Source organism: Aulonocara stuartgranti (assembly GCF_965226115.1).
Source record: "Aulonocara stuartgranti genome assembly, chromosome: 4".
Taxonomy (NCBI): Eukaryota; Metazoa; Chordata; class Actinopteri; order Cichliformes; family Cichlidae; genus Aulonocara; species Aulonocara stuartgranti.
Window position 1 is genome coordinate 12384460 of NC_138942.1, and position 23349 is coordinate 12407808.

At 46.7% G+C, this 23349-nt stretch overlaps 2 protein-coding genes across 5 annotated transcripts; one reads left to right on the forward strand and one right to left on the reverse strand.

Annotated features, from left to right (window-relative positions):
• The first annotated feature begins 116 nt into the window (after positions 1–116).
• tecra (trans-2,3-enoyl-CoA reductase a) lies at positions 117–14764 on the forward strand. Of its 2 annotated transcripts, none has more exons than XM_082531396.1 (12): positions 117–310; positions 8688–8836; positions 9513–9564; positions 9743–9787; positions 9869–9972; positions 12505–12620; positions 12858–12963; positions 13094–13166; positions 13255–13298; positions 13388–13445; positions 13544–13632; positions 13936–14764. In XM_082531396.1, the coding sequence occupies exons 1-12, from the start codon at positions 259–261 to the stop codon at positions 14107–14109; spliced, it is 1062 nt and encodes a 353-aa protein (XP_082387522.1). In that variant the 5' UTR covers positions 117–258; the 3' UTR covers positions 14110–14764. The 2 variants fall into 2 exon arrangements, with proteins under 2 accessions (XP_082387522.1, XP_082387523.1); XM_082531397.1 differs by lacking the exon at positions 117–310 and adding an exon at positions 316–338 and having other exon boundaries at positions 8234–8836.
• A 1-nt stretch (position 14765) lies between these two features.
• On the reverse strand, positions 14766–23301 carry samd1a (sterile alpha motif domain containing 1a). 3 transcript variants are annotated; one of them, XM_082531400.1, is made up of 7 exons: positions 22811–23301; positions 19840–20188; positions 19351–19487; positions 19164–19227; positions 17396–17474; positions 16909–17023; positions 14766–16665 (listed from the first exon to the last, which is right to left on the reverse strand). In XM_082531400.1, exons 1-7 carry the CDS (start codon positions 23171–23173, stop codon positions 16519–16521), a joined length of 1254 nt encoding a protein of 417 aa, XP_082387526.1. In that variant the 5' UTR covers positions 23174–23301; the 3' UTR covers positions 14766–16518. The 3 variants fall into 3 exon arrangements, with proteins under 3 accessions (XP_082387526.1, XP_082387525.1, XP_082387524.1); XM_082531399.1 differs by having other exon boundaries at positions 19164–19224; positions 19351–19490; XM_082531398.1 differs by having other exon boundaries at positions 19351–19490.
• Positions 23302–23349: the final 48 nt, after the last annotated feature.

Consider the following 23349-nt stretch of genomic DNA (forward strand, 5'->3'; position numbering starts at 1 on the left):
AAGAAAAATACAAAACAAAACAAAAAAACAAGAATTGCACGAGTTTAAATTTCTTTTGGATTTTCTCAGGGTTAAAAGGAAAATCGATTAGACCGTTAAAGAATAGCCCAGGAACCACCAACGCTCAGCCTGCCATGACCTGGAAACTCCAGCATCACTGTCCACAGTGGAGTGAGTTTTACATCAACATGGACAGAGAGTGTGCCGATTGAGAAAGAAGCCCTGCTCCAAAGTCGACTAAAATTTGCAGCTGCCCTCATGGACAAGCCAAATATCATCTGGGGAAGAATTTTATCAAACAAAACAAAAAGTAAGATATTTGGAGACAATGACAAGAGGTATGTTTGAAAGAATAAAGGTGAGACTTCTGGCATATAAAGAAATATGCCAGAAGCTTGTTGATGGGCGCCAAAAACATATGATCTCGGTGCAACTTGACGTGTAACCAAATATTACGGGGGTGTTTGTGTATATATCTGTATATATACTTTTGACCCTGTGCAGATTAGAGAAAATCCCCAAAAATTCAATCTAGTGCACCGAGCTTTTGTTTTCTTACAGTCATTAAAAAGAACAGTTCAAAAAAATTATTTAAAGCCCCAAATTAACACGACATTCATGCCTATGAGTCTATGTAAAAGCTTGACCATAACGGTCTCGAAATATATTTTACATGCTCGTCTTGATGGATGCCCAGACTCTACAGCTTCAGCTAATGCTGACATTCCCCATAAGTGCAAAGGGGTGTCTTGCTTTTTCAAGATAATTTGACAGGATCCGATGTGGCTAAATTAACTGTTCATGTTTGATGGTGCATATATAGAAAGAAACTCTTTGAGTTCAATTATTAAGTGGTTTCACTGATTATGCAGTGCTGTGTGATAATTACTAGAGGACACATGCTAAAATACATACAGGACTGAAGGGGTCAGCATTGATTTTCCTGCTGCTCACTGCCTGACTCAGGAAGAAGTGCTGAAGGTTTTTCACATATTCACCAGCAACTTCTCATTAATCAGGATACAGCCACAGAGATATGCATAGAGCTAAATCAAAGGCTTTTTGACTGAGTTTCCACAAAAACAAAAAGCCTAGGGGTAATATGTTTCACAAGAGTGCAATGGATTGCTTTCACAGCAGTAGAAACAAAGACAGTGAATGAATGATTATAAAAAGCCCTTTTATTCTCATTGCATGAAAATCATTTTCACAATCATTGTGAAAAATGATAGTGTATATAAAAAAAATCAGCTCAAAGCCCTTTTACATTGCATCTTTTCATCTCACGTTACACAGGGAATAATGAGGATATTCAGAAGAGCCTTTTGATAACCTAAACCGATTGTAGCTGCTCCACAAATCACTGTGAAGGATCACAACGACGTCACAAGATCAGATCTCAGTGTAACCACCTTGAAAAAGAAGCAGGCCCAGATCAACACATAAATGAGTTTATTAGCATGAAATGGATTACAGTTAAGCTGGAATGTGTCAAATCCAAGACTCAGAAGTGATCTGGGAATGCACGCGTACTGCTGCCTGCTGCCTGCTTCTGCCCTGTGGTGCTCTTACTTGTTATAAATAGAACATAGACTATAGCAGTGTTGGGAAGGTTACTTTTAAAATGTATTCCATTACAGAATACAGAATACATGCCCCAAAATGTATTGTAACGTTCACAAGAACCAGACGGTTGGGGTCTCAGTTTGTCCGTTTATTTGGCACATAAGCCAGCGGGTTGTTAACTCAGGGGGAAGCGCTCTCGAACTCCCCCTCTCTTCAGCCTGGCACACACACAGAACAACCAGGTCCCACCCACCCCTTCCTGTACACCACAACCAAACATGAATCTTAAAGGAACAACAACAGTGTGCAGAGATCACCAACATGTCACTGTACAATAACACTTAACCATCGTTACACTGCCCCCCCAGCAATAAGTTCCTCGTCCCCGAGGGAACGACACAGTCTCTGAGGCGGGGTTGTAGCCTACGTTCCCTCCTTGACCTCCTGAGCCCCTGAGGTGGACGCGGAGCTTCGGGGCTTTGGGGTGGAGAGTCCGAGGGAGGGGAACGCAGCCCCGGTCGGGGGTCCCTCTGAGCAGGGTCACGGACGCTCTGTACACGTCCCTCTGGAAAGGAGGGGAGGGACTGCCCTCTGTAGGGGGCCATCCGGTCTCTGTGCAGCGCTACTATCCTCCCCCTAGGAGGCAACTGCACCCTGTAAACAACCTCCCCTACTCGCTCTAGGACGCTGCAAGGCCCCACCCAGCTGCTATCCAGTTTAGGACACCGTCCCTTCTTCCTCTTTGGGCTGTAGACCCACACCAGCTCCCCAGCATGGAAGTGCCTCCCCTTAGTGGTGATGTCGTAATTCCTCTTTTGGCGCAGGCCTGCCTTCGCCAGCTGCTCTCGGGCGTAGGAATGTGCAGAATCCAGCCGGTCCTGCAGCTTCCTGCGTAGTCACGGCCCGGTGGTGCCTCTGGCACGTCCGGGGGCTTCCCAAAAGCCAACTCTGCAGGAGTTCTCAGCTCTCTCCCTAACATGAGCAGGGCAGGCGTACATTGGGTGGAGTCCTGTACTGCCGACCTGTAGGCCATGAGGGTAAAGGGAAGATGGTAATCCCAGTCCCGTTGGTGTTCTGAGGTAAGGATGGCTAGCTGCTGGGCCAGCGTCCTGTTAAACCTTTCCACCAGCCCATCGCTTTGGGGGTGAAGTGGGGTGGTGCGGGTTTTCTTAGTCCCAAGGCGTTCACACATGGCAGCAAATACCTTGGACTCAAAGTTACGCCCCTGGTCACTGTGGAGGGTCTCTGCTGTTCCAAAGCGGCTGAACATCCCCTCCACTAATACATCAGCGACCGTCTCAGCCTCCTGATCTGGGATGGCGTATGCTTCCGGCCACTTGGTAAAATAGTCCATGGCCACAAGAACATAGCGGTTTCCTCTGTCTGTGCGAGGAAATGGGCCCATGACGTCCACAGCTACTCGCTCCATTGGGGCTCCTGCTGGTTGCTGCTGAAGCTGAGCCCGGGACTGGTCCTGTGGCCCTTTGTGTGAGGAACATGCATCACAGCTGCGGCAAAAGTCCTCCACGTCCCTCCGCTGTTGACCCCAGTAATAGCCCTGGCGGAGGCGGCGGAGAGTCTTGGAGACCCCAAAGTGGCCGGAGCCAGTGCTCCCATGGCAGGCTTCCAGCACAGCTGACCTCAGCGACCTTGGCACCACAACCTGCCACCTCTCCTCCCCCGTGGCAGGATCCTTCCAGGCACGCTCCAACACCCCCTCCTTCAGCCTGAGAGCTGCAAACTTGGCCCATAGCCCCCTGGTACAGATGGAAAACCCAGTGACCTCATCCCAAAGGGGTTGCTCCCCCTTCTCCAGCCACTGCAGGACCGGCAGCAGGTCCGTGTCTTGTTCCTGCCGTGCCCTCCACTCCGCTGCATCCACCATCAGAAGAGCCCTGCAGGCGAGCTGTGCTGCTCCGTCTATTGTCGTGAGTTCCCGCTCTATTTCCTCTCGCTTCTCACAGTAACGGCAGCCAGCTGCAGCACATGGGCGACGAGAGAGGGCGTCTGCGTTAGAATGGTGCGTCCCTGCTCTGTGCTCCACAGTGAAATTGAAGGCTTGGAGCTCCTCCAGCCAGCGAGCCACCTGTCCCTCTGGCTCCCTGAAAGACATCAGCCACTGAAGGGCAGCATGATCAGTTCTGATAACAAATGCTGTGCCGCACAGGTAGTACTTAAAGTGTCTCACCCCCGCCACCACAGCCAACAGCTCTCGTCGTGTGACACAGTAGCACCGCTCACTCCTGTTCAGGACCCGGCTGAAGTACGCCACCACCTTCTCCCCTTCCGGCCCAACCTGCGACAACACCGCTCCCAGCCCCACATTACTTGCGTCAGTGTCCAGGACAAAAGGCAGGGCAGGGTCAGGGGGGGCAAGGACTGGAGACTCTGTCAGCGATCTGCGGAGGGTGTCGAATGCCTGCTGACAGTCCCGGGTCCAGATGAAGTCACGGTCCTTCTGCAGCAGGTGGAAGAGTGGTGCGGCTATGGAGGAAAAGCCCTTCACAAACCTCCTGTAATAAGACGCCAGTCCTAGGAAGCTTTTGAGCTGTTTCTGGTCTGCTGGTGTGGGCCACTCGGTAATGGTGTGAATTTTTTCCTCCAACGTGCTGATGCCCTCACGACCCAGCTTGTGGCCCAGAAACTCCACCTCCCTCCTCATGAAGTGGCACTTGTCGGGGTGCAGCTTCAGGCCTGCAGCTGCCACCCTCTCCAACACTTGTCTCAGGGCATCCAGGGCAGCATCAAAGGAGCTCCCGTGCACTAGAAGGTCATCCAGGTAAACCAGACACCGTTGCCGTGGGACGCCAGCCAGCACACTGTCCATGAGCCTCTCGAAGGTCGCAGGAGCATTGCAAAGACCAAAGCTCAGGACTTTGAACTGCCATAGTCCCCTGTTAGTGCAGAAGGCTGTCTTTGGTCTGGATTCCAGGGACAGTGGCACCTGCCAGTAGCCACTCCGCAGGTCCAGGGTGGAGAACCAGGAGGACCCGGCTACTAAGTCGAGAGACTCATCAATCCTGGGAAGGGGGTAAGAGTCCTTCTTCGTCACTTTGTTGAGTGGTCTGTAGTCCACACAGAAACGCATCCTAGGACTTTTTTCCTTAGGCACCATCACCACCGTGGAGGCCCACGGGCTATCAGATGGCTCTATGATGCCCGCCTTCATCATTTCACACAACTCTCTGTCCGCAGCCTCCTGATGAGCCAGGGGTAGGCGGCGTGGGCGCACTTTAATAGGCTGGGCATCCCCGGTCTCAATGACGTGCTCTACCAAGTGTGTCAAGCCAACATCACTTTCTTTCAGGGCAAAAATGTCACTAAACTCTTTTAGTACCTGCCATAGACTCTCTTGCTGCTGTGGAGTCAGCCCCTCACAGTTCTTTGACCAGATACTCCTCACTGCTAAGAGCCTCTCCTCCTCCTCCTCCGCTCGCTGTTCTGCTGGCGGGTCTGCAGCGGTCTCTGCGGTGGAGGTGGACGCCGCGGCAGATGCTGTGCAGACCGGGGGAGGAATAAGCGGCACCTTCTTCCCATCAGGGGTTACGAGGAAGCCTTTGCCTAAGTCCAGTACACCGCCAATGGCTCGTAAAAAATCCAGCCCAAGGATGCAGGCGTCCTGCACGTCAGCCACCCAGGCAGCATAAGACACACCGAGGTCCCCCACCTTGAACTGGAACACTCCCCTTCCTCTCATTGGGGCCAGATCACCGGTCACAGTCTTAAGTTGCACATTAGTCGGTTGCACAGCAGCTCCGGTTGGGACAATATCGGGTCGGACCAGCGTTGCATTGGACCCCGTGTCCAGCAGGGCCGTACAGGACACCCCCGCGATCGTCACTGGAACATGGCAAAAGCCGCCAACCTGGGTCCAGCCCACAGCGATGGCCGCACCGGGTGGAGGTGGCGGTGGTGTGGGGATGTCGTTCTCCCAGGCCCGTGTACTCCCGCCTACACGGGCCCGTGGGCGTTTCCCTGAACCGCTGCAAGCTTGGGGCACTGCCTGATGAGGTGTCCGGGTTGTCCACATCCCCAGCAGCTCTGTGGTCGGCGGTGTGGGCCAGCCCAAGGGGAAGGCGACTGCAGCGAAGCCGCCTGCACCAAACTGCACAAGCCCGCTGGCGTCTCCATCTGTTCCACAGGTGCTGACACAGCCCTCACCACGTGTGCGTCATCAGCGCCCCCAGAGGATCCTGCAAGCATCTCCCTCTCCAACGCTAGCTCCAGGGCTGCACTGAGTGTGGCTGGCCGAGCAAGCTGAGTTTGCATACGGAGCTCTTTAGGGCTCAGGGCCTGCAGGACTGGTCCCGAGCTAACTCCGCTTGCACTGATGGTGGCATGCTGTCATACGCCCTCCGGCAAAGGCACTCGATTTCAAATCAAATCACTTTTTATTGTCACATCACATGTGCAGGCACACTGGCACAGCACATGCGAGTGAAATTCTTGTGGGCCAAAATGCGGAGGGGCTCGCCTGGCAATCTGCGTCTGTTGTGGAACTCCGACCTCAGCAGCACTGGTTGGTTATACTGCCCGAAGCGCCTCTGAAGTGCTCCGACCAGAGCATTATAATCTCCCCTCTGCTCCTCGGTCAGCAGCAGCAGGCATGCAGCTGCATCCTCACACAGACACAAAGCCAGTTGGAGAGCTTTATGTTCCTCAGACCAGCCAGCTGCGACAGCTAACAGCTCGAACTGTGCGATAAACACTTCCCATGGCGTCTTGCCGCTGAACTTAGGCGTTTTTATATTCGCTGCAGCTTGCTGGGCGCCGCCATGTTTGTTTACATCACGTGACGGCGCGCCAAGCGAGGTCGACTCCTTCCCGCCGGAATCGCGGCCGCTGTGCGTACAGTTCCCGAGCCTAGTCAAACCTGGAGAAAATCCAGCCTCGGCAGACAGCCGCAGCGCCGTTTCCCTCACTCCATGGGCGGGCGAGCGCGGACGAACCTCCCTCTCCTCCGTCTCCTTCTTAATCTTGCCCGGCAACATCCTCGTCTCGTAACGGCAAGCGTCGCCAGCAACAGGGTGTCGGGCGTTCTGGGGTTCTTTTTTCTTTCTTCACTTCTGACACCAATGTAACGTTCACAAGAACCAGACGGTTGGGGTCTCAGTTTGTCCGTTTATTTGGCACATAAGCCAGCGGGTTGTTAACTCAGGGGGAAGCGCTCTCGAACTCCCCCTCTCTTCAGCCTGGCACACACACAGAACAACCAGGTCCCACCCACCCCTTCCTGTACACCACAACCAAACATGAATCTTAAAGGAACAACAACAGTGTGCAGAGATCACCAACATGTCACTGTACAATAACACTTAACCATCGTTACAGTATTCTGTAACGTATTCCGTTACGTTACTCAATGACAGTAACGTATTCTGAATACTTTGGATTACTTAATATATTATCATGCTTTTTACAACAACGTGAATGTACTATTGCTGTGTGATTTGTTACTATTACTGAAGGTCCGCGACTCCGAGCTGTAGTAAAGGGACCTCTGACTAATACGGCGGGGTCCCTGTCGGCTCATAGCCGAAAAATAGCTTTACTTTGTTGTGTGGGTCAACTTTTCTTGCGAGAGACAGAGAGAGACGTTGAAAGACTGCTCCAACGGAACTTATTGTTTTCGGAGGAAAACACGAACACGGTGTACAGTCGAGTCTTAATAGCTTACTTACAACTGGGCTCGTCAGGCACTCTTCTTGGCTGAAGTGGTTATTATTATATTTACATGCTTCCAGCTCCCGTTTTTCCTCGATGACAACTCCAACCTTTCCACTCCCCTTTTTCTCTCTCCCTCCTCGCGCTCACAGACCCATAATGTGTATGGCAGTCCATTCTCCCTGCAGCACGGACTACACTGCCCATGATGCTACATTCTTTAGAGCTATGCTTGTAGCATTCTGCCTGTTAGCTTAGCACAACAACAACAACGAAAAGGCGCTCTCTCACCCAGGAAACACACAGTCGCAGAGAGAGAGAGAGAGAGCGTCGCCCTGTAACCATGGCAACCGTAGCGCTGCCGCCTGGAACAACAGAACGTAGCTGTCAAACAAAACCCAAACAGTCCTGACCCGCGACAAAATGAAACAGGAAAGTACCGCAGTGTAATCCATTTATTTCAACAAAGTAACTGTATTCTGAATACCACCTTTTTAAACGGTAACTGTAACGGAATACAGTTACTCATATTTTGTATTTTAAATACGTAACGGCGGTACATGTATTCCGTTACTCCCCAACACTGGACTATAGATATGCAGCTGGCTATTTGCAATGATGAGCTGACCCAGTGCAATGAAAGGCATCTCTGATGTTCTCCCAATCAGAATTTTTATCACCCGCCTCTCAAAACAAACCCCCTTGAAGTGTTTCAGAATGTGTTCGGCACACAAACTGTGACCTGACGCAGGCCCTGAATAAACAGGTTTGTCTTTGTTGTGGTTTTTCAGAACGAGAAAACAACCCTCACAGGTGGTTTGGGGGATAGAGGGATGTGTGGGCATGTGGAGATCTTTCATCTGACTGATCAGGTTTTCAGTGGGACCCCTCACTGTGTGACCAAGCGAGGAGCAGAGCGGGGAGCAGATGTGTCTTATAGGTCTAATGAGAAAATGTTGGCATCTGTCACCGGCTAAGGTTGTACTGTATGTGGCTTCCCAAGGTTACCAAGCCGGAGCAGAGCAAATCAGGCGACTTATATTTAGCCTCGCAAATGGCGCGCTATGGATTATGTCTTGGGCCTCTCCAGTTTCGTCTTCAGTGCATTTTGCTGCGTGATGTGGGGGCTGTGGATCTTGAACAGGATTCTGTTCAGGTGAAGAGCAGGTCTACTTCATGGTTTTAGACTAGCTCTCCTCCGACTTCTGCTCAGTGCCATTGCCTCAAGTGTTTACGGTCACTCCTCTGTGGAAGAAACTCCGAAAGTGGAAGGATATTCATTGAGTCTGAGAGACACAAGAGACTCTTGAACTGGACTAACAGCTTCTCTGGAGACGAGCTGGTAGCTGTTACACATACCAGTGGAGCACAACCAGCGTCACTGGACATATCACAGATTATTTCCCCACGCTATTGAGGTTTGGGATCAAACAGTGTCATGGATGTGCTCGCATTAGAGGCAAAGAAGGCAGATGCACTAGAGCCTGAGAAGAAAGCCGCACCGAGGCCAAAACCAAAAGCCCCCAAAAAGGCCAAAAGGATTGTTTACTTTGAGGTGGAGATTGTGGATTTAAAGACAAAGGAGAAGCTATTGCTGCTGGACAAGGTGAGTGAGAGGATGTCAAAAGGGTCTTTATTTAATTACACTCACCTTTTATATTTAGCTTAATGTTTTTTTTTTTAAAAAAATGTTAACAGCCAGCAGATCACTTTGATTGCAGCCACATAACTAAAGTCCTATTTAAAAGAAAGGCCTCGAAACATTAGCATGCCATAGAGTGGATTGATTTATCACCTTGTTCTCACTCCTCTGAAAGTTTCATATTTTATACATGTTAAGTCTGTGCTGCAAGCGGCAAAACCTGATCTTACTCTGCAGCGAAGCCAAGAAAATACAGAACGGTTGCTTTGAACACATGGATGCTCTTTAAAGATAATCATCTGTTTCACAGTTTGCCCAGTCGAGTGCAGCCATTATCAGTTATGTTTCTATTGAGGTTGCAGTTAGGAGGTGAGAATTCCCTCCTCATCTGACAGGAATTTTCTGTTTCAGTTACAGCACATGCCCGCATCGCAGATAGGCTTGATTAGTAGCTAGTGTAAATGTTACAAGCTATGTCCGTAGAAGGAGGGCTCATAACAGAGTCGACGAGCCTGACAAGTTTCACAAGGAATCAAAACAAAATTGATCAAGACAGCAGGAATGATTTCAGCTTTGTTTTTTGTGCTGCTGGTAATAACACAATCTTTAACAAAATTTATTTTTTTTATTTTGATTTTAGGTGGAGCCAACTGCCACTGTTTTGGATATTAAAGCTTTGTTTCACAAATCATGTAAGTTCATCCTGCACGACATCCAAAATGACTCTTGCTGACTTTGCTGAATCCGAATTACATTAAATCTGGTAGTGATGTTCAGTACAAACACGAAAGCAGCTACAGCAGTGAGACACTTGGACCACAAAGAATCTCTTCAGAATACTAATAGTAAAGTTCCTCCCCATTTTGACAGATCCTAAGTGGTATCCGGCCCGACAGTCCCTACGCTTAGATCCAAGTAAGTCTGCCACCTTTTTTGTTTTTAAAGCATTTATCTAGATTACAGAGCAGGTCGTGATGGTGACTGTTTTTGTCTCAGAGGCAAAGTGTCTCAGAGATGAGGACATTCTCCAGACACTTCCTGTGGGAACCACAGCCAGCTTTTACTTCAGTGACCTGGGACCCCAGCTCACGTGGGGAACTGTAAGTCCACCTGTACACAGACACACAACATTTGGATTTAGTGTTGTGTGTCAAGTCATGAACACATTGCTCTGTAATGCCTCTGCTCTGGGATTTAAATATACTCTAAAGACTCATAATTGTATTAGAAGAAAGGATTTAATTCTCATGTTTGCACAATTGGCTTTTGGATATGACTCAGCCACAGCTGGATTGTTTTTAATCTGCTGACTATCACTTAAAGAGAACTGCTTTTCAAAAACTGCTTTGCACTTATTATGCTAAAACATGCAAACCCCTCGACACGATCTTTTAACATTCTTGCACTTTAAATATACAAAGACACCCTTTCACCCACTCAATAACTCTTGAATATAAATATCAGCCTACAGTGACAGGTAGAGTTGATTTACTGTGGCGTCCCCCCTGCACTACCCCCACCTCTTGCACTGCATGTCCTCTGTCCTAGGACATTTAATCTCATGGCCTCATTTCCCCCCTGAGGCGTTTATCCCTCCTGACCACTCACTCCCGTTTCATTGCTGCTCTTTACTCACCCATGCCCACCCAGTCTTTTCATTCCCCGTCAAACCCTGAGACAATCTGAGAAAAATGCCTTTAGTCTGATGCCAGTGTGGGTGGACGAGCAGCGATCAGAAGTAGCTACCAGTCAGGCATGCTGAGCCAGGCCTCCGCCGAAGGTGCTGATTCGGGGATCTGTTTCACAGCTGTGTCACTTGATCTTAAAGCGGGTGTTACAAGCTGTCCCAGTATCTCATCTGGTCTATGCGTACATACTGAATATGAGGAGGAGTATTACTGTAACTGATTTGTTCCTAATGCTTAGGTGAGGTAGACAGACCTTTTTGATCCATGGTGGCTTTAACAAGTGAGACTGTAGAAACCAGAGCCACGCTGGTGTCAGCTGTTAGTGAGCTGGTGAGCATGTCAGGTGTCAGTTGCATGTTCTCCCTGTGGCATAGGGTTTATACCGACAAACTATCATTCTAAATGGATTTCAGTCAATAATTAGGCTATGTTAATTTCTGTAATTTGAAAGCTACCAGAATTTATGGTACTGAGTTAAAAGCATTTAAAGCTGTAGTCCTGGTATTAACTTATGCAACCCCTGATTTGTTTTTAACTTTTCATTCATCGACAGGTCATATGTTGTTATGATATCATATTATGATAAATATACTAAAGTCACTCTATTAGATACACTTTATCCCAGTAAAGGGTTTGGACCCTCTTCGATCTTCAGAACTGCCTTAATGTTAATGACAGAGATTCAACAATGTGCTGAAAACATTCCTCAGAGAATTTGGTTCATTTTGTTGAAACAGAGCCACACGGTGCAGATTTGTCAGCTGCACATCCATGAAGAAAAGTAATGGATTCTGAGTTGTTCAAGCTATGTTTAAGAACGCAGTTTGACCAAACCTTTGTGACATGATGTGTTATTCTGCTGTAGTCCATCCGCTTCAAGCTTCAGTGTGTTGGGTGTTCAGAGATTCTCTTTTGCATACCTTGGTTCTAACGAGTGGTTGAGTTGTTGTTGCCTTCCTATCAGCAGGAAGCAGACTGGCCATTTTCATCTCATCTTTGACATCAGCAAGGACTTTTTACCCAAATAACTGCCACTCACTGGATGTTTTCTCTTTTTTTGGACCATTCTGTATAAATCCTTGATATGGTTGTTATGGCACCAGTTTCCGAAATATTCAGACTAGCACTCTGACACAAAAAACAATGTCACATTCAAAGTAGCTTAAATCACTTTTTTTCCCATTCTGATGCTCAGTTTGAACTTCAGCAGACTGCCTGGGGCATGTCTACATGCAAAAGTGGATTGAGTTGATTCTATGTAAGATTGAGTATTTATTAGGGCCACATTAATGAAAAAACATTAACGATTATTTTGAGAAAAAAGACGAAATGTTGAGATTATCATTTTTGTTTCAAGACAAACTACCATGTTTGCTATACCCACTAAAAAATGCCTTGTTTAGATGAGTTAGTGAAACAAATTGATCCGCCGTCTTGTGACACAACATACATCCTCTTATTGGACCGGGGTGTAACCATCGATAACCTTGCATCTTTCCAATACCAGCTATTTCATTTTGTACAAATCCACTCTTGTGCGCTTTTCCGTCTGATCCGTCTGAAATGAGGCCCTAATATTCCTTCGTAGGCTATATAAATGTAACTGGTTGGTTAGATATTTGTTGAAAAGAGCAGGCAAACAGGTGTACCTAAAGAAGTGGCCAGTGAGTATAGTAGCATTTCTAACATCCAGCTGGAACTCTTCACTTCCAGCCATCATATCCCACTAAACCATCCTACTCCTGCTGCCAAAGAATGTAACTGATTATACTGAATAAAATGAAAAACAGGCCAAGATAAAATACTGCCAAACCACATTTCTCCTTTAATGTGTGCATTTTTTTAATATGTGCAGCTTTCCACACAAATCCCTTAACTGGCCCTTGGTCACAAAGCTTTGAGAACCCTTGACTTAAAGCACATGTGTCTCCTCACTCACTTCAGGTGTTCCTGGCAGAGTGTGCTGGCCCGCTGATCATCTACTTAATGTTCTACTTCCGCCTTCCCTTCATCTACTCTCCAAAGTATGACTTCACCAGCAGCAAGCACTGGATTGTACAGTGAGTGTCGGCTTTCCCATGTTTTCAGAGATCTGTTGTGATGTTGGTGCAGTGTTTCACACAATCCCGGGCTTTGCACAGACCCCCCGCCTCCCCCGTCAGCATGACAAACAGTTGGGAAGCATATTGCTATGTTGACAATGAGTCAGCGCCAAGTGTAATGGACTGCAGCGGGGCGATGTATTAATCACAGCTAAATATGTAAGTGTGTCTTTGTGCTTGTGTGTCTTGTTGCAGTTTGGCCTGCATATGTCACTCCTTCCACTACATCAAGAGGATTCTGGAGACACTGTTTGTCCATCGTATCTCCCATGGGACCATGCCTCTCAGGAACATATTTAAGGTAACTGTGCTGCACATTAAAAGCTTTGTGCATTGTAGTTATTACTTTGTTTGGGGTTACTCTTCTTAGAAATCTATGTGGAGCAATATCTAGACACTTTGACTTATAATAGTCCTGCTTTCTATGCCAGAACTGTGGCTATTACTGGTCTACTGCAGCTTGGATGGCATACTACATTAACCACCCTCTCTACACCACACCCTGTAAGTGCTGACCACTTTCATTCTCACTTTAGCTCATCAGTCAATGCCAACTTCTATCTTAATCCATTTTTCTGTGACACGTCAACAGATTACGGGCAGCAGCAGGTGAATGCAGGTCTTTACATTTTCCTGGTAAGCTTCAGCTCTCTGAGAGTCACCTTCCACATTTTAAACCCACCATCCTGTTGAATGCTCATTTCTGAATATCTTTATCCCCACAGTTCTGTCAAATAGGGAATTTTTCCATCCACGTGGCGCTTCGTAACCTCAAAACACCAGGTGAGCGTTTTGCAGCAATACGTGTGATTTTCAGTCTCCTTTTCTTACTGATTTCCTTTTAAACGCACAGTGCAGTTTGAGTTTACCCTTCGTTTCAGGCTCCAAAACCAAGAAGATTCCTTATCCAACAAAAAACCCCTTCACCTGGATCTTTTGGCTGGTCTCTTGTCCGAACTACACATATGAGGTAAGCCCAAATCAAACTCCATATTTCGGTGAAGTTCACCCTTTTTCCTTAGGTAGATGAATCTATAACATCCAGTATTTATATATTTATTTAAGGGAAATTTTCTGGGTCTATGCTCATTTTGGTGTTATTAGTATTTTTTAATGTTACTCTACTAGAACGCTAAAGGTTAACATTTCATTGTACAGTGCTGCATTTTATCCTCGCAAGGAAAGATGCATTGCCATCTGGTGGTTATGTTCTGTAACTGTACCATCATTCTCCATGCACTCTGTGTGTGTGTCTGTAACTTATTACTCACAGGTCGGCTCCTGGATCGGCTTCACAGTGATGACCCAGTGTGTGCCTGTGGCTTTCTTCACTCTTGTGGCCTTCATCCAGATGACGGTTTGGGCTAAAGGCAAACACCGCAGCTACTTAAAGGAGTTTAGGGATTATCCCACCCTGCGCTCCTCCATACTGCCCTTCATCCTGTAGATCTAAGCACAGGCAACAACAGCTGCTACACCCATCCAACTCCTCACTGGTAGCGGTCCTTTTTAAGGGCCCATGCATCCCCCTGGATGTCAGGGACTGTGCGCTGAGGTAATAAGGAGCGGCATTTACAGTGCTGGACTGGTAACTGAAGGACTGTCACATTGAAAGGAAGCTAGTGAAATGCAATAAAGTCTTATTTTAATGTTATATGCAATCTAGAAGATAAAAGATGTCCTTTTTATTTATTCTTTTTATGTGTTGCACAATATTCAAAAGTTTAAAAAGAAATCGTAGCTTTTATCAGCCCAATCAGTGAAATTTTATCAAAAGTATTCTTACTATGCAGCCTGGAGCTGAAAACTTGGTGGTGTCACGCAGCTCATGCAATACTCTACTTACTGACCTTTATACTAACACTGTTCTCTTATGAAGTTTATTCACTGTTATGAATTGTGTTTCCCCTGAAGGCGCTTTTCACACAAAGCTGAATTTGAAGATCAGATGAGTGAATTTGTTACTGAAAAATAGATATTTTTTGCAGGGATTTCCATCTGTAGTGTAAGGTTTGTTTACATTACTTTAAGTCACCGAACCAATGAAACAATTGCTTTTCGGTGTACTGTTGATTTAAGGGTAATAAACTCTCACAAAACAACTTAGCGGAGACACGAGTTTTATTTGCAACTCCGCAAAAGTGTCTGTTGTGTTACAGATAAAACGTGGAGGGAAATACACTGGAGATGCGGACTACATTATGTGGAATGTTACAATTCAAGTGGCTGGCTTAGATCAAAACACAAAGAGAGACGAGACAAAATTATAAAGGAATAAGAGAAGATAAAATATTGCATTTCATCGAGATATCTGTTTGTAAACAGATTCTGAGCAGCTCCGTTGAATGCCTCACAATATATTCAGTATTACAACAACATTTCTTGCAGGTTTATTTTGTGTATGTGTAAAAGCAAGTTCCTTTAGGTTGCACATATTCTGGTCACATCTATTTGCAATCGTTCCCCAAAGTGCAACTGTATTGTTGGACCACAGTCATTTTTAATTAAGACAATACAAGGAGAAAAAAAACCAACAAAACAAAACAAAAAAAAACCTCAGGTTGTAGCATATCAGCTCAAGTGTTGGTTATATCTCCAGCCCCTTTCAGACATGCACTAGAGAATGCCCTAAAGAGCAATAACAAATAGACATTGACACTTTGTTCCGGACCTGATTCGCAGTAAAACATTCCTCTGCGATGCACGTGTGCCGCGGGCCTCCGTCACTGTTGCGGGTGTGTCTGAATGAAATCGAGAGGAATATTAACAGGAAAGTGGCTTACGTTTGAATGACAGTGCAGTCGCTTAGACACCAATGTCACATATCCCATGTCTGAAAAGGGCCTCAGTGTTATAAAAGGTACTGAAGAAATAATCCAAAACAGCAGCTACTGGTGGCAATGATAGGTTAGGAATCAGACTCTGCTGATTAGGGCTGCACCCAAATACTCGGATATTTATTCATCGTGTAGGTGGAACTTTTTTCTTTCTCAATGTGGAAAAAACACAAACCCATAAGATCTGAGCTTGAGTGCACAGCATCTGACTCTCAGCAGTGATTGTCATGCTTTAGTTCACCTCACTGCTGCTAATTAGTGACTTTCATACCTATTTAGCAAGTTAAAAAAAAAAACTATGAAAAGTACTGGTTTGCAATGGAGCTCTAGCTCCCATTGTTGTCCTGCTGTTCATTCTCTCTGCACAGCACCTGTCAGATGATGCTTTAGTTATAAAATTGTCAACTATTCACTGCTGATTATCAAGGCTTCAAAGAAAAACAAGATATAAAGGGCAGCCCTAATAATGCAGGTACTTGGATAGTCTGACTTCTCCAGCACTCATCACATGAAATAAAAAGAAATTAAAGGGGGAAAAAAAGCAAACTGCACAATTGCTGTGCTTTGTTTTCTGTGACTAACAGTTTCTGGGTAAACAGAATGTGTGGTAACAGACACAGAGGGGACATCCAAAGCTGCGACAGCACTGTGTCCACAGCCATGTCTGTGTAGGTGGTCCACTTGGTTGGAAGGCTTAAACTTTTCACTTTCCCAGTGTTTTACTCTTGCAGAAAGGTTGCTGCTGCACCGCTTTAAAACACTCGGAATGCAGCGGTCTCTTCCCTCCATAACGGGGTTGCAATGAGTGAAATGAAAACCATCTGAAAACTAAAGACCGTAATGAGAGGTAGGACGACTGTGTTTCAGTTTCTGGTCATTCTCACAGTGAAAGTCAATTCCACCGAAACCCTCCACCACACACCCTCTACACATACTGTATATGAAAGTGGGCAGTAGTGAGAGGGGGCGCTAAATGGAAGTTTGAGTCAATGCAGCAGTCTGCCATGTCAATCGCCACTTCAAAGGTCTTCGCATTCCAGGAAATGGGTCCTCTGCAGCACTTTTACATGGCGCTCGTAGATTTTGAGGGCAGGGCCGAGTCGGATGGACAGCCCGGTCAATACGTCACTACGCTGCATCAAAAGAAGAGACTTCCCATCAATTTCCTGCAAAAGAGGGAAAAGAATTTAATTAGAATTACGCTTGGGTTTCTAAAGATATGCTTTGAGTATTTAACCCAACGGCACCATTCTTCAGTTTTGAACAGTGCAACAGACTCATAGTGTATATACAGAGCCTCGAAAAAAATAATACATTAAAACAAAATCCATGAAGTGATGGAGTATGTTAGGTTTGACTCTGATGTATGAGCAATGCTCTCTGTAGCAGCTCTGTACCGCTGCACTAACCTGTGTTCGAAAAGCGACAGCCTGCTCGGGAAATCCTGCAGCTGAGAAATAACTGGCCACATCTGCCACAGTCCACTGCAACAAGTTCTGGCTCATCTTCTCCTTCTTCACAGACCTGGTGGATTACAGGATTTAAAAATAAATCAAGAAGAGTCACAAAACCTCAATATGGCATCCGTGTGCAGGTAATGTCTTGTTTTGTTTCATTATCAAGCTTTTACATGACCCACAGGGTAGTTTACTATAATTATTTTAAGTGCTGTCCCTCAGCAAAGGTGAACTGATAATCTGGACAATTTGCCAAAAAGTGTGGGCCAAACACCGTCAAGGACTATCTGCATGCTGAGCTGAGGCTGGCAGATTAAATGGCTGACAGGTAATTATGGCTAAATGCTCAGATCCTGCCAGTTGCTGTATTTTGTACATATATATATATATATATATATTTATTTATTTATTTATTTATTTTTTTTAACAGGATACTCACACGTCATCCACTTTACCACCATTCAGAAGATTGTCATCAGTTGCTGTTAAGGATGATGTGTCTGCCTTCTTAAATGTGCCTGTTGACAAACAGAAATCACATTATAATAAATGTAAAAATTCCTCAAATGCAGATGATATCTGCATCGACCGCAGGGCAGCTCATTCATAAAAAGTGAACTGAACCTGAGCTCTTATGAGTAACAAACAGAAAAAAAGAAAAGTCTTAAAATGAAAAACAGAGCTCTAACTTATCTTCTTCAAGGAAAAAAAAAAAAAAAGCAGCTCCAGTTTTAAATGTGCAAACTCATTCCGCTGATATCCAGCAGAGCGATGTTGGACCAGCTTCTTGTAGTCATACTGGGTTGTCTGCAGTTATGGTATGTTTTTCTATTAGAGCTGCTTCACACCTCAGTAAGGTGAGGGCTCGGTGAATGAGTGTTGATACAGCCCCTTATTACACCGGACCACTTTCACAGGATGCTGGCAGGCCTGCTGTCATACACATGATGCATGACGAGGACGCAGCCATGTTTTAGATGGGTACCGCTCCTCCAAGGCAAACTCCATGCCAGCTTTGCCACTGTGCATTGTAAGTGTGCAATGTCTCACTTAGGAAAGAAAAATGCAGGTTTCACTTTGATATTCAGGCATGAGTAAAGTCACTGACAGATCCCTGAAGTAATAAAACAGAGAACAAAATAAAGTAGGGATCTGCAATGATCACTTTTAGATAAAGATTGGAGACATTAGATCCTGGCTAAGCCCATTTCAGGATTAGTTAAATTCAGATGACACCCCACACATATGCAGTTTATATCTATGTGTCAGATTTTGTATTACTGTAGGCATCGGTTAACAGCTGGCTTGCAATGTAGCTTATTGGGTATTTAGCAGTAAGAACTACCATGGTCAATTCGAGGTGTTTTACCTTTAGGTTTCTCCCTGTAAACACAACAAACTACATTCATTTTTACACACTAAAGACCTCCACTAGCATCTACCAAGAATGGAAGCCTCTGTCTCTTCTGGACAGAAACTTTAACCCTAAAAACTGACTCAGATCCTTAGTAAATCTGAAAGTTCACTGTTTCCCGCAAACACAGATTTACTAGGAATGTACCAACATATCAGGTTCACCTAATGATCGCCATGGGCCTAGATGACTTAACAGTGGTGGTGAAGAACATATATTTGTCATTTAACATCTTTTGTTTTGCTGGCTAAGTCTCAAGTTAAAGTGATAAAAGCTGAAAGACTTTAAAACGAGATTTCTGTGTTTTGCCCACCACAAAGGATGGAATAAATGTAATCAAATTTAAGGAAGAATGAAAATAAGAGCCCACAAGATATACCTGAATCATTAATTGATTATGTGGTGGTAATGTAGTCATTTTTCTTCATATCATGCATCTGTGGACAGTCTAAAAATCCCATCTCTACAAGTCAGTCCTGACAAAGTGTTGCAATGACCTCTAACTAGATTGGGTACTAGCTGAACAGCAGGTAGCAGCACACGCTTGTGAAGCAGTCAAAAGATCGTAAGCAATGCTGAAGGCAAGTACTGGTACAAAAAGCCAAATAACAACCAGAATGGAGCCTTTATGCCCATTATGTTGACATTTAGTTAACCTCCTTAAGTTCCCTTTCTATTAGAAACCATGTTCCAAAGTGAGAGAACGATTCGGTGGTCAAGCTTTGCAAAAGAGATAGAAGCTGCAAGCCTGCTATACAAACACAAACAAACAAGAGAAAACTATGTAACTCACAGTTGTCAGATAGCAAAGGCAGTGTTTGTGATCTCCCATTAGAAGCATTCCTGGTCTCATCCTGCTGGTCAAACACGAGAGAACAAAGATGAATTCAACATGACAATGTCAGGTAGGAAGCAGAGGGATCAAAGAAGCAGAGGACAGATACAGATGTTAGTCACAAAAGGAAAAAACAGGCCCTTACCGGCCGTGCTGCTGAGTCTGGCACCAACTGGTCAGACGAGACGCTTCTGTCCTCCACCTTGCTTCCATCATCTTTCTTTACGTTGTTTACAGCGCAGGGGGCAGGAGCTACAGACTGGGCCGCTGGCTTCATGGCCACTGCTAACACAGAGTGGGCCAATTAACACCAATTATACGCTGATTATCGTCCACATCTGACCTGCCAAATTCTACTTAGTCTAATAGGAGAAATTTATGACAGCCAAATGGATGAATGCGCCTCAGACTGGATCATCACTAAGCTATGAGAATATATTATTTTCCCCTGCATCTCTGTGTCTGGCTTACATTACAGTTGTCACTGTCAACATCCCACAAATAATTACACAGGTGTTTAAAAGCTCCCATCGACTTCTTTCATATCCAGCGCAAAGCTGAGCGTAAGCTTGCACATAAACTGATATTAGAGTGCTTTGTGCGCACGTTGCTCTGTGTGTAGCACCGTGAATACCTTTGTCTCTCTGCATTCCTGGGTGCTGGCGCTCTGCTGGGCAGACGGCAGAATCATAAGCCCAGTCATTGTGTGCAAGGGCCCTGGGGCTGGAGGGGGGCAAGGAGTTGGGCCTCTCACCAGCCTTCTGGAAAGAGGCACAGTCCAGAGCGGAGCCAGGGCTGCACCCGGGGCCGGGCCTAGCGCCAGAGGGAGAGCAGGGAGCAGAGACAGCTCGCACGGGGGCACAGTGCACAGTGGCATCTTCATGTGTGTGGCTGGGTGAGGGTCTTTCCTGCCCATCCCGGCTCTCATCGCCCCCCTCCTCGTCTGCATTGCTGTCTGTGTCCATAGCTATAGAGGTGTCAGCCTGGAACACAGGAGCAGAGGGGGAAACGTGATTTCACATTTGCACAGAAGCTTTCTAGATGTTTCTAAATCTTCATTTGGATGAGAGGGGACAAAAAGCAGGAAGAGACATCAAGTTGTTATTAGCAGCAACTTAAAAAAAAGCTGCTGAGCCCGACAAGGTTGTAAGGTATTGTTGGGAACACTGAGAGGCACTGATTGTAGGCTGAGGGTATCACATGAAGGCAAGCTCGTACTGATGTCGCAATTTGACCGCGGTGGTGGTAAATTATTGCCTTTGAATGCCTCCGTCCCTTTCCGCGGTACAGCGTTCACTCCGCAGAGTGCGAGCCCTCCCGTCACAAACATGTACCCCGCTGCATTAAAACATTTAAACACAATCTTGTCTTTTCTTTTTTTCATGGCAGCTAAGAGTTCTCACGAACGCACACATTCCTTTTGCTGGAGCGGTTCGACGACGGCGCCCCGAGTGAAAAATCACGCCGTGTGCGACTGCGTGTCCGAGACCCAGCAGTCGAGCACATGAGCGCACGAAAGCCCGCCCCGCTCCTGAGGAAAGAGCCGCTTGAACGGCATTCAGCCGTCGCACTGCATTTCTCACAACTTTCACCGAGGCACGGTCACAAAAACATAACGCCCCTGGGGATCTCAGCCCAACATGATTTACATCTCGGCTCATAAACACTCAGAGCCGCCGACGTACTCTGTGCGTCCCCGTGTTTTTTTTTTTTTTTTAAGAGGCCTACTTGATTGATAATTTTAACACGCGAGAGCACAAAAGGGGCCGATGGGAGGCGTTTTTTGTTCATGCTCTTGTTGTTTTTCCTCAAATTTCCTCCAAAGTGCGCATGGAGTTGGGAGACGCGGTATAGACCTTGTTTTTGTGTCTGTGCTCTTTTTGTAAATAAGGGAAATAGTCAAATGAAAGAAAAACAGAGCTTTCCAGGGCCGAGCCGCTCGCTGCACGGCGGACCAGTCGGAGATAAAAGCCGAGCTTTAACTCGACGGACAGCCCTCCGATCAGAAAGAGCAGCGGACGACGCGATTACCAGTCTACTTTGACTTTGCGTCGGGTCAACGATTTACAGCAAAAGCGACTGGACAGAAAAGAGTCACACGAATGTGTCCGTTATCGGACACGTCACTGTCTACATTTGACCCCCTCGTATGCTGGCAAAAGCTGGTTAACACCCCGCAGAGGGGTCTGTTCAAAGCATTCACGCATAGTCGGTCTTGTAGCAACACACACGCCTTTCACAGAACAATTTGATCTCGGCTTAACCCAAATCGGACGGGCACATCCGCCATCTAGCGCCGGACGAACAGTTTGCGGTCGCTTTATGTTACTTCAGCTTTCTGCCGGCTCTTGCATATTTCAGAGCTTTGTGGTGCTGATTTTCCTCCTAAAATACTGTCGGCGCACAGCTGGCAGACACAGAGACGAGATGTCGCCACTGTACGGGACGTGATGAGCAATAAAATTAAAAACCAACAACAACAACAAAAAAAACAGCTAACACCACGACGTTGGACGTGACCGGGCTTGGCAGTGCGTCCGATAATGGATCTAGGGGTTCGACTTCAAGCACTGCGTCGGCAATCGTCCATCGCTCGAAGAAGAAACGCAGTTTGGTGAAATGAAGTGATTGCACCCACAATGTAACTACTTTGTCACCGCTTGCAGTCGATTTTGTGTCTGTTTTAGCACACTGCACATTGCGATGGGCATATTTTGAAGTATAGACCGAGGCTAACGGTGGAAATCTAGCCATGGGCGGTCAAAAATATGATTGAGGACACGGCTATAGCGACACTGTTTACAACAGCGGGCCCCGTTTGTTTCCCTGGCATAAAACAACCAAAAATGCAACAATGACCCACAGTCCCCCCGTCAGGTTCCTACATTCGCAGTGTTTGAGACTTTTTTTCCACCCCCCTCCTCCTCCTCCTCCTCCTCCTCCTCCTCCTTCACCCACTCCCACGTTGACAGAGAATGAAGAGACACACATCCAGACTTACGTTTCGAAATAAAATTCCCACCAGCGGGGCACAGTTTTCATGCCATTATTATGAAAGTGCACTTTTCTCAACTTCCGGGCTACCTCAACTGTCATTGCGGAACCTTAACAGCACCCCCCTCCCCCTCCCTCAACGCCGAGTTTGGGGCTTGAAAAGCGCTTTCTGCTGCCGATAATGGAGGCTCGGGTTGTTGCGGACGAACAGGACGGTTCAACTTTTCCCCGTCCCGTGTTTGCGCTTTCACGCCGTCCATTTAAAGCGCTTTTAAACTGTCGCGCTGTGTAAAAAAGAAAGAAACAAATTGTGCCACACGCTCCCTTCACGCGCACCTTCAGTTTTTTTCTCTTTCCCCCTCCCCTTCTCCACCTCGGCAGCGCTCGAGCGAGGTCCAACCGCCGCTCCCCGTCTGCGGCAGTTTCGGGTGCACTTGCAAATCACTCCCCTTCACCGTCCCCCTCCACTCCCTTACACACTCTCACACACACGGCAAAACATGTTTTATTTTTACACACCAAACAGTGGTCGTTCAATCCCCCCACCTGTTAATTTTCTGTGAGGTGACATGACAATGAAAACGTGCCTCCTAGCATCAGCCTCCACATACCTCCAAATCCTCCTCGTCCTGGTCAGCGGGACCGAAAGCGCTGTCCCCGTTGCTCAAGTCGGAGTGACTAGCTTCTTCCACGGCGCTCCTTCTCGCAGCCGCTGTTAACGACACATCTTCTTTTTTTCTGCTTCTCCGCTGAACCTTGGCGGCGTTTCGGTACGAAATGGAGCCCTTGTAGTTAACTTTCAGCACGGTCTGTTCTTGGATCAGTTTTTCCAGTTCTGCGCAGGTTCGGTCGGGCTCGGACCCGTGTCGTCTCCGGACCATTCGGCAAATCCTCTCCAAGTCCGGCCGGGCTTTTCGAGACCGCAGCGAGTCGATAGTGTCCAGAATCCACTCGCGGTACTTGGATTCAGACATCTTTTCTGCTCGCTTGCTTTGCTCTCTTTTTTCCCCGTTTTTTTTTCGTGCCTCAGTGCGTCAACCTTGTGCGTTACACACGGTGATTTTCGTGAGCCGCGGTCCGAGCCCTACTGAGAAGCGGAAACCTCGCTGTACGCCTCCTGCGTTTGCGTTTGCGCTTAAGGTGGAACGAG